Source organism: Rattus norvegicus, chromosome 3 (assembly GCF_021556685.1).
Source record: "Rattus norvegicus strain SHRSP/BbbUtx chromosome 3, alternate assembly SHRSP_T2T, whole genome shotgun sequence".
NCBI lineage: Eukaryota > Metazoa > Chordata > Mammalia > Rodentia > Muridae > Rattus > Rattus norvegicus.
This window is the reverse complement of record NC_141536.1, coordinates 55024224-55035964: the sequence shown is the minus strand read 5'-3', so window position 1 is coordinate 55035964 and position 11741 is coordinate 55024224. Positions and strand designations below refer to the sequence as shown.

Here is an 11741-nt window from a genome sequence, read left to right as displayed (position 1 = left end):
ATAGGTCCCGGGAGGTGGGAAGGGCCTCCATGACTTCCCTGGCACGTCTTGTAACCAGATCTGCACAGTATCAGGCGTGAATTCCCTCCTGTGAAGGAGCCTCAAATCTAAAGAGAAAAAGAGAAAGCGTTTGGTTTTTTTTTAATACTCATACCACTAGGCCATTACTGTCTTTTCTCCTTCAGCTGCCTACATAGCAGCCTCTGTTGGTTCTATGCAAGCCACTCGGCAAGGAAGAAACTTCCAGTTCAGTCTCAGCCTCATTTCTCACTGTCTTCCTACAAAGTCATGTGATGACTTCAGCCATAGATTTAATACCTAGGTATAATGAAAAGTCAGGGCCACTGGCGATAGTCTGTGTTGTTTGGGGTCCTTGAGGCCTTCCGTTCCAACTCACAGAGAACATCCTGGACTGGGATTGGTGTTATTCAGCTATGCAGGACATCTTGCAAACACTCTCTCTCTCTCTCTCTCTCTCTCTCTCTCTCTCTCTTTCTCTCTCTCTCTCTCTGTGCATATCTATGCATATGCCTATGAGTTTGCTTATAGACTAGTAGGCTACATGTGACTCTTTTGCGCATCCTTGGTTTTATAAATTAGAATTTTGTGTAGTTATCGCCCCTTCTTTTGTCTCTCTGCTCCGTTTTTCCTGCCTTACTCTGAATATGTTTAATACTTTGTATTCTGTTCTCTCTACTGGCTCTTTAGCTATACATATTTGCATAATTTTGGGGGTTATTCTAGGTCAGTAGTTTGAAACACTTTCATCATAGGGTCCCTTTATATTCTTAAGTCACAAAGATCACAAAGATCTATTGTTTATGTGAATTATGTTGATATTTTCCATAGCAGAAATTAAAATAGACAATGAAAGTATTTGTTCAAGCCATGGATGCATACCTTGAACTTAAGAGGCAGAGGCAGGTGGATCTCTGGGTTCAAGGCAACCTGGTCTACATAGTGAGTTCCAGGCTAGCGAGTGCTACATGGGAGACTCTGTCTCAAAAAATAACCCACCCCCCGCCAGATATATATGTATACATTCATATATATATATATATATTCATTTCAAAACAATAATGAGACTTACTAATTCACATTACATGTGTAAAAGAAAATATCAATAAATTCTCAGAAATCTAGTGCAGAGATGTTCTAAGTGTCTGCATGTCTCTTAACATCTGGTTTAGCCAACAGAGCTGGAGTCTCATCTGCTTCTGCCTTTAGATTTTGTAACCTGTTGTTTAGGTGGACTCCTATGAAGGAAGTTCCTCACACAGACATGTTCTTAGAAAGTAGGATGTTCTTGCTAGCTTTTGGTAACGGGGGCTGGGCATTCAACATGCCAGGCAATACTCTGCTATTGGGCTGCCCCTCATCCCATTTTGTACTCTGTATTTTGAAACTGGCTCTCTCTAAGCTGCACAGGCTGGCCTTGAATTTTTTTCTATAGCCAAAGGACTTGAACTTGCCCTCCTCAGATACCCAACTACCTAGCTTTGCAGTCCTGTACCACCAGGTCCAGCTCAAAGCTCTTCTTGGTATTCTGTCAAGTATCCGCAGTGTCGGTCTTTTGGTTCCAGTGTGGACTGTGAGCAATATGAGTGACCTCTCACATTCTGCAGTGTTAGAATCTGTTGGTTCACGTTGGGCTTTGAATGGAGTCTCTGCTGTTCCTCATTTCATAACATTAGTGTGGATGAATTGTAAGAGACTGGTTTTCTGCTTTATGTAAAACTCCCAAATGTTGACACACTTTGTTGTATAATATTTGAAATCACATTCATTAATATCGCCACCAGTCTCATCAGAAAACTTTGTTAGCTATCAGACTCATGGTAGTAGTCACAAATTTTTTAAAATTCTAATTTTTACTCAAATTTTCAGATCTACCATAGGCAACAAATACTGGCCTTTGTTTTCCATGGACTGATAGGCTCTTTTCATTTCCCTTGAGAAAGCATGTGCGAAATACCCAGATAACTGTAGCTTCATCTGTAGCTGTTCTTTTAAGTAAAAATGGTCTTGTATTAAGCACTCAGACACACAGGGAAGGGAAGCAGCTGTGTCTGTACAGAGCACACCAGCACTTCCCCTCAGGTCATCACACCGCAGTGTGAGTCACACCAGTGCTACACCTCCGGTCATCACACCACAGTGTGAGCATACACTAGCACTTACCCTCAAGTCATCACACCACAGTATGCTGAAACGCTGTATATATGAGGCATGCTTTGCTATGTTGGATATTAAAAAGAGTGCTTCCAAGCATCTATTTTATTTTAAAATGTATTTATTGGGTCAGACATGGTGATGTACACCTTGAATCCCAGGACTCAGGAGACAGAGGTAGGTGGGTCTCCGTGAGTTCAAGGCAGCCTGATCTACATAGTGAGCTCCAGGCTAGCCAGGAATATACAGAGAGACCTTGTCTCTCAAATGAAGAAAGAAAGGAAGAAAGGAAGGGAGGGAGGGAGAGAGGGAGAGGGGGAGAGAGAGAGAGAGAGAGAGAGAGAATTTACGTTTTGGTTGCTGGGAATCAAACTTAGGCTTTGTGCATTACCACTGAGCTCTAGTCCCATAAGAACTATCATATTCCCTCCTGAGGGCCTATGGTCCTCAGCTTTTAAAAGTTCTCTACTCCCAACATCTCCAACACAAGAACCCTTGGGAGACAAACTACACCCATACCATAGCAGTGTTATCCTAACGGTCCTGCACTCTTCTTCAGCTTCCCTCAGTGAGGTCACCTCCACACATCCTGTGCCGGCTCATCGCAGACTCTTTTATCAAGACTTGCTTCCATTTCTGTGAGGGGATTTCCCCCCACCTATTCATTCTGACAGTCTTTTCCTTTAGGTCTGTTTCTTTGTCATTGGGCCTCAGAAACCCAGGTGGCTCTAGCACTGGCTGAACTAGGTGAGCTCGCCCTCTGCAGCCACAGATTCCCTTAAGTTTCCAATCCTCCTGAATCCCCTCTGGAGTGCGAGCTCACAGGTGTGCACTATCTACCATGCCTGGTTGATGCAATCTGGGATCAAACCCAGAGTTCTCAACCCATGGGTCTCAATATCAGATATTTGCATGCCTGCATATTTTGTATTCCAGATGTTTTATATTATGATTCATAACAGTAGCAAAATCAGTTATAAAATAGCGACAAAATAACTTAATAGTTGGGGTCAGCACAATATTAGAAACTGTATTAAAGGGTGGCAGCACTAGGAAGGTGGAAAACCACTGTCTTAGGGCTTGGTGACACATGATTTTAGCACTTCAAATGCTGAGGTGGGAGAATCCCAAGTGTGAGGCAGCAAGAAAACAAAGCCAAAATAAAACAAAACGACTTAAATCTGAGCCTAGCAGCATTTGGTGGGAAGCTAGCTGACAAGAACTCATCTTTAAAGAAGATAACACAACCGGACTCCATCTCCATGCACGGTATCATTCAGGAGAGCCATCACATAGTAGCACATGGTTAGGCAGGCCAATAAAGTAGCAATGCGGGCAACAAATTCAGACTTAGGGAGCATTGTTATCAGAATAGGAATTGGTATCCAATAGCTTTTAAACAGTTTTAAAATGTGAAGTTTTAAAGAATCTTCTAACTGTCTCTTGAGAGGCCTCGACCCACTCCACATGTATTCTCTCTACCCCTCTTAATGCCTGTGCTTAATTCTAATTAAAGCCCTTTTTAAAATCCAACTTTGCTACATTGAAAAAACAAAACAGAAACCCAAGAGCTGGGGATATAGCTTAACTGGCAAATCGTGTACCTACAATGCAGGGAACTCTGGGTTTGCTCCCAGACTGCATAAACCAGGCGTGGCAGGTAGTGCACACCTGTGAGCTCAGCACTCCAGACGTGGATTCTAGGTGTTGTTAGGGTGAGTCTGTGTCAACACTCTCCGGTGTCTCGTGCAGTTCTTAATCCTTTAACACATGGCCCTGACCAGCTGCCTGAGGTGCCGAGACTGCTCCCCTCTGGAACTCCAGTGTCTATACACATAAATGCTGCTGCCTTTCTCTAGTCAGTCTTCTTTTCTCCACCCTCATCCCCAGAATCCTGTCTTTCTGCCAACTTCTTCCAGTGACTGAACAGATAATAACAGCCCAGCAACCTAGAGGAGCCCTCTGCAGGCTGCAGGTGCCCTGGTCTCCACCCAGCAGCTTCTTGAATATTCTGCTACTCAGTAAGACAGCTGGCTGCAGTGCATTGGCTCCCCTCTGCTCCACCACAGGCAGACATTTCGTAGATGGGAACCCTGGTCACTGTGGCGACTTACCCTTTGTATCTCTCTTCCCTTAGGGGTCATAGTCTTGCACTGTCTAGTCCAGTACCTAAAAGCATTTACTTCATATATTTTCTCAGTTTTGTAATTTTTTATAGCAGGAGATTGAGCCCACTACCAGGTGTACTGTTGTAGACAAAATCAAGCCCTGTACAGCTAATTTAATTTATACTTATAATGAAGATCGTCTAGCCATATAGAAAAATAACTTTGTTATGGAAGTAAGAATTATTTAAATAAGTTTAGACTGGAACTACTAAACGTTTTTTTTAAAGATGTATTTATTTAATGTATATGAGTACACTGTTGCTATCTTCAGACATACCAGAAGAAGGCATCGGATCCCATTACAGATGGTCGTGAGCCACCATGTGGTTGCTGGGAATTGAACTCAGAACCTCTGGAAGAGCAGTCAGTGCTCTTAACCCCTGAGCCATCTCTCCAGCCCAACTATTTCTTTCTTTAACCATAAGATTTTTTTTAAATTTTCTAATCACCTTATACATTGTCAGATTTGTCATTAAATTGTATGTGGACACAGTGGCACACACCTATAAACCACTCAGGCAGCTAAGGCAAGGTATTGAAGTAATAAATTATGACAAATGAGTTTATTAAATAACCTGAGGTTTAAAAGCAGATTTATTTATTTACTTTTAGACATGATCCCACCATTCATTCCTGGATGGTCTGAAATTTACCATGTAGACCAGGCTGGCATTGAGCTCCCAGAGATTTGCCTGCCTCTGCCTCCTTAATGCTCGGATTAAATATGTGTGCTACTGCACTCCTGCAAAAAAGGCAGATTCTAAAATTATGTATATATAGTTACATCTATTTACAATTATTATACACATTAAATAAAGATTCTAAATTATAGGATAGTTATGTTAGTGCAAATTATTATACACATTGAATAAATATTTTGAATTGTGGAATAATAATTTATGTTAAAATACAGGATTAGGAAACTTTTAAATTTTGTTTAATGTGTAAAACTTCTTCAACTTGAGATAAAAAATTTAAAACATTATATACAGACATGCTTGACCAGGCATAGTGGCACCCATGTAGGGCTACACAGTAAGAACTTGCCTAGCTAAATAAATAAATCCCTACCTGTTAAGTATTTTAAGTTGTCTGCATACTATGGCTTTGAGGCACCATAAACATTGATTCTCCTATCACTAAATAGAGTGTTTTCTGTTAAACTCCTAAAACTTTGTATTCAATTTTTTTTATAGCCCTCACCTTGCAAACATTTTATCCAGTGTTTAATCTCTCCCACCAGGGCAAAGTTTAGTTAACATAAAAGTCCTGCTGCATTCTCAGAGCCAGCCCTTTGAGAAAGGCTGTGAGGTTGGATCCCAGCCAATTGGAGAAGACTCAGTCACTACTGTCTTAGAATAAAAATCAAGCAAACTCTGCACCCTACCCCGACTCCGAACCCCACCCCCACCTCCCTTCACCCCCACAGACCCACCTCCAGGGCCTAGCTCTTCCCTTCTGCAAACAGCACACCCTCTGATCTGATGAGATTCCCGGAGAGGCAGTGTCTTTCCTTGAGACCTTGAACTTCCCTCTAACACACTAAGGTTCCTTCCATGGTCTTGGTATTATATTTAGTGTTCTCACATACTTTCACTGTTCTTTTGAGATACTTTATTATAATAATTTCAAGGATGCAATTTATGAACTAAATGGTAGAAACTACTTTTTCCATTGATTGTTAAGTGCCTGTCTGGTCCTTCGTCTTACTGATTGGTCACCTGCCTGAATCCTCTAGCTGTCTCTGTCACTTAGAGAAGCTTGAATATCCTTTCTGCTAGTGTTGGGTTTTCCTGCAGAGGAATCCAACTTCCACTCACAAGAGCTGCTCTGAAGCAATGGGTCTGCGGAGATTCCCTGTAAGGACAGCAGGGACTTGGTAACTGCTGAGGGCAACTGTCCAGTGGGGAACAGTGCCGCCCTCACTTGGAAGTTAGGAAAGGGAGACAACAAAGAACAGTGTGAGAACGTTAAATAACCAAGTCTGTTAAACACCCACGGAACAGGAAGTTAAACTCACAGTCTAAAGACGACCACACACACTCTCGTTGGCGTGGGACTTGATTGGGCACAAGCAAAGAGGTTTGCTTTTCAAAACATACTCTCTTGATTTAATCTCAGACCCCTGTGTAGCTGAGGCTGGCCCCGAACTACTGACCCTCCTGTCTTTTTATTGTTGATGTTGCACTCTAAGAAATGGGGTCTCACCGTGCTGTCCCCACTGGCTCCCGCTTCAGTCCTCATGAGTACTTGGGGCAACTGGCATGTGCCACCATCCCTACCACAAGGGTTCTGTTTTCTTGTGTATATATCGTAGGAATTACAGATAATTAACTCATTCCCGGCCTTAGCAATAGTTTCTAAATGACCGACTTGTTGATTTTCGTTATAATCCTCACATCCAGTCTTTTCATACGTGCATATAAATAGAACGTGAAGTACCGTTGTCAGCCAGACTCCATGTGGTCACTCCTCCATAGCAAGTAAATAAAGACAAACCTGTCCTAATCCCATTCTTTAAAACAAAGGACAGAGATGCTTGCTGACAGTTTGGTTTGTGATTGGGTTTTTAAAAAGTACTTGTAGTTAATTTCATATGTGAAATTCTCTTATGTTTTTATTTGCTTTTTCTGGAGAGATCTCAGTAACCTTTTTTAAAAGAACAGACCTGTGCCCCGTGGTTCATGTCAGTAATCTCAGCATTCAAGGGACTGAAGCCGAAGAATTGCTACAAGTTGGAGCCTGCCTAGGCTTCACAGCAAGATACTGTATTCTTTTTTTTTTTTAAAGTTGGTTGGGATGGGGGAGAGGAAAGAATGAACCAGTTTCTCACCTTTCCACAGGGGTATTTATAGCTAGGTAAGTAGGTCACTAGAATATACTCACACATCCGATTGCATAAACAGCGCTTGGAATAGAACCATGCTTCTCACAGAGGCACCCAAGGTGACTGGCTGTCCTGCCCTGTTACCCGCCGCTTTCCTAGACATCCGAAGGTCCAGGTCACAGCAGATCTTCAGGGCCTTCCTGCACTGTTCATTAGTGCGGATTCATCACCCCAGCCCAGAGCAGTCTGATGTCCTGCAGCTCCTCCCACTCATTGTCTCGCTTGGTTCTCGCCAGCTTCACCCACAACCACCAAAGAGAACCATGCAGAGCAGGCCTTTGCACTGACTCCTGTGTGCATTCTGTCCACACTGCCATCTTCTTACGGGAAGAGCAGTTGCCCTGCTGCCTTTCCTCCAACCCATGCCCAAGCCCACCTGCCATTCCTCCTGCTTTCCCAGATAACATTAGCTGGCTGGGCTACCATTTCCAGCCATCGTGCTAACCCACCGGCAGACACCACTGCAGCTTCATGTCCCCCCCCCCCCCTCTCTCTCTCTCTCTCTCTCTCTCTCTCTCTCTCGCCTTGGCAGAGGGGAGGGGGTGGGAGATGGATTTGGACATGTCCTGAATCTGGTTTGAATTCAGTCTGCACCTGGTTATGTTTCTGTTTCCTCATATAAAACAAGCAGGAGATAACCCTTTCACAGAAGCTTTGAAAAGATCAAATAAGATAAATATGGATGAAATGTAATTTGTATGACGCCTGACATGTAATAAATAATAAATGACAGTGATTCCTATAGTGATTACGATCATGCCAACTGCTCAGTTAATGTTTGTCAGTCACCATGAACCACCGAGAATTAATTTTATTTATTCCTTCTCGCTGCTCAGATGATTGTAAATACCATATGATAACAGTGTTAGAGTCTCTCTCTCTCTCTCTCTCTCTCTCTCTCTCTCTCTCTCTCTCTCTGTGTGTGTGTGTGTGTGTGTGTGTGTGTGTGTGTGTGCGCACACGTGCCTACTCCCTCGAGCCCACAGATGAGTGTGCATGTGCATGTGTATGTATTCGGAAGCCAGAGATCAACACTGGATCTCTTCTTTAACTGTGGTCCACTTCATTTTTTGAGACAGGAACTTACTGACTGGGCTATGCTGACTGTCTAGTGAACTCCAGGGATCTACCTGTCTCAGCCTCCACCCTGCCCCACTGTTTCTTGTAGGTAGATCTGCTGCCTAGTATTGTTGTCAACTTGACACAAGCTAAAGTCACTTGAGAGGAGGGAAGAAACCTCAATTAAGAAAATACTTCCCTAAGATCCTGGTTGTAGGCAAGCCTATAGGGCATTTTCTTAGCTAGAGATTGATGAGGAAGAGCCCAGCCTACTCTGGGTGGTACAATCCCTAGGCTGGTGGTCCTGGGCTCTATATGAAACCAGGCTGAATAAGCCATGAGGAGCGAGCCAGTAAGCAGCACCCTTCCATAGTCTCTGAATCAGACACGCCTTGACTTTCCTCGGTGATGGACTGTCACCTGGAAGTGAGAGCTGAAATAAACCTCCCCTCCCCCAGTTGTCTTGCTCATGGTGTTTTTTCACAGCACTAGTAACCCTAAGACAGTAGCTGTAGGGAATTTGAGTATGGGATGTTTGGTTGTTTCATTGTATAGAAAAATGGCTCATTTCCGGAAACATAGAGGTTGTGTCCATTCTAAGAAGATCTCCTTCTCCCCCCCCCTCCTCCCTCCTCTCTCCTCCCCTCCTCCCTCTTCCCCCTTTTGCTTCCTCCTCCTATTCCTTTGTTGTGGTTCTGTACTTTGAACCCAGGGCATCATACATAGTATGCAAAAAAAATTTTATAGCACAAAACAGAGAGAATAAATTCTGAAACTAAAAATACATAAAAGTGAGAGATTTAAGAAAAGTGAACCTTTTACATCCCCTATCAAGTTCTCTGTTGGTTGGCTACTTGGCAGCTGTACACACCTATAACCCCAACATTTAGTGGGCTGGAGCACAAGCATAACGAGTCTGAGGTCAGCCTGGCCTACAAAACGAAATCTGTCTCATATAAAACAGAACAACAAATGGCATCCTTCATTTAAATGTAAGTTAACCTATTTCAGAAATTGAGATAGTTTATAAGAAAAATGAAACTTAAATTTTAAAATGTAGAGAAGAACTAAATGTCTTTTTTTTTTCTTTAGAACTAAATGTCTTAAAATTTACGTCTTGAGGCTGAGGAGATGGCTCGGTGGGTAACATGCTTACCGTGTAGCTTACCACAGCACCGTAACCTCCGAGCTGGGAGTGTGTAAGTGAGTGGAGAGTGGCTGGCTGCACAGTTACTCTAGCTAAACTAGCGAGTGCCAGGCTCAGTGAGATGCCTCATATCCAAGAATAAAGTATAGAATGATTGAGAGAGATACCTGATACTGATCTCCACATGTCCACATAAGAAAGCATACACACGCACATGCATGTGGACATATACGTGTGTGCATGCACTCCTTTCTGGCAGAGCGTCACATGTGTGTTATAACAGGAACATCAAATCCTGTTAAGGACTGCCCTGTTCTGACATTAACAGAAGACAGTACGTTCATCCTTAGGGGGGCATGCACCACATCAGCCCGATGTGACTAGAGCAGCCATTTCCCATAGGTGGCTGGCTCGTCCCGCAGCCAGATTTGAACAGAAAACCTGTAGGAGTAGCAGGCCAGCACTCAGCACCGGGGACAGAAAGCGAGCCCAACACCAGTGAGCTCCTTTGACATGGAGTCAGTCAGCTTGTATCACATATGTCAGCCTCAATCTAGAGTGAGATGGAGTCCCCGGCCACATGGGCTCTGCCTTCCCCACTTGCCAAATGTGCTTTGCTATCTTTCTTTTCTTAACAGGGATCACATGCAGTGGTCCAAAGAGGAAGAAGACGAAGCTAGAAAAAAAGTAGAGGAAAACTCAGCCACACGAGTCGCCCCAGAAGAGCAAGGTAAAGCTGACATCATGTCCCTCCCAGCATTTGAAAGCTCTTAGCTTCCATCCCAGCCGGTCAACCCATTTGCTACCTTTGGTGGGATTCCCAGTTCTTTCCTTGTAGTGGAACCAAAATTAATGAAATAAATTATGTATTCACCCTATAATTGGTCTTTTGGTAGTCATATTGCTTTTTCTGGGAGATATACATATGGGTGGCATTTTAAGCAAGATATGAAAATATAACTTTAAAATTTCCTTCTAGCTACGCCACTTTCAGTGTGTCATTGTGTATTTCACTTGCTAGAAACTTCTAACAAATTCATAAACTTTGAGTTGAAAGAAAAAGTCATCAAAATATTGTTGGCTTTTTAGGATAAGGGAGTGTGTGTTCATGAGTGCATGCATTTGTGTGTGCGAGTGTGTGTGTGTGTGTGTGTGTGTGTGTGTGTGTGTGTGTGTGTACATGTGAGTGTTTCAGGGCACTCACTCCTACCTGATTGGGGATCAGAGGTCAATTTCAAGTGTCTTTCCCATTCACTCTCCACCTTAGTTTTTTTGAGGCAAGGTCTGCCAAAGAACCTGGATCTCCCTGTTTTAGCTACACTGGCTTGACAGTGAGCTCTGTCTCTGCCCCACCCTCAACTCCCAGATCTGAGGTCACAGAAGCCACACCAGGAATCCTAGCTTGTTTTCCTGTCTTCACAGCAGGCTCTCCCCATCAAATCTCCTCCCCAACCCAGGAGAAGGTTTTAATAGGGATCAAAAGCAGTTTTCTTGGGAGACTTTGTGTTTAGAGTTAAATTCAGGGACTCAGCTTGACAATTTCGTAAATAGCTCTTGACGTTCATCTTGGGCTATTATTAAACTACTAGAAAACGACAAGTGCTGACAAGAATGTGGAGAAACAGGAGCTCTTGTGCACACCTGGTCTGAATGGTACAGCCACTATGGAAACCATTGGGCAGGCTCCTTAAAAATTAAAAATGGAGGGGCTGGAGAGATGGCTCAGCAGTTAAAAGCAATTACTGTACTGGCTGCTCTTGCAGAGGACCCTGGTTTGGTTCCTAGCACCCACATGGCAGCTAACAACTGCCTGTAATTTCCTGTATCAGGGGATCCAACACTCTCTTCTTACCTCCATGGACACCGGGCATGCATTCATACAAATAAAATAAATCTTTAAAAAAAAATTTTAAAATAGTACTCCCTATAATACATCGATTCACTTTAAAGATAGATCCCAAAAGATTCAAAGGACATTCTCAAAGAGATAGTATGCATTCCATGATCAGAGCAACAACAGTCTCCATGATAGGCAAAAGAGAAGCATAATCAAACCACACATGTTATAAAACAAGCAACACTGTTGAATAATGTCCTGCTCATAAGTGAATGAAGAGACACGTAAGTTTAGCCCGAGAGGAAGGAACAGCTCCTCTGATACCTGAGGAATAGCACAGCAGTGTCCGATGTTCTGAGGACATGCCGCCAGCAGCCACTGTAGATAAATGGACAATAAAATGTGCTACATGATGGTGATTGCCAAGGGCTGGGTAGGTGGAGAGTTGACGTTATGGAATGGGGGCTGGAG

The 11741-nt window shown here is 43.2% G+C and overlaps 1 protein-coding gene across 3 annotated transcripts in view; it reads left to right on the top strand.

Moving 5' to 3' along the window:
• The window catches only part of Mettl8 (methyltransferase 8, tRNA N3-cytidine), a 93851-nt gene that overhangs the window by 51977 nt on the left and 30133 nt on the right, over positions 1-11741 (top strand). For all 3 annotated transcript variants that reach the window (XM_087653968.1, NM_001399514.1, NM_001399513.1), the window contains 1 exon segment: positions 10072-10163. In XM_087653968.1, coding sequence (XP_087510094.1) covers positions 10072-10163 — 92 coding nt within the window.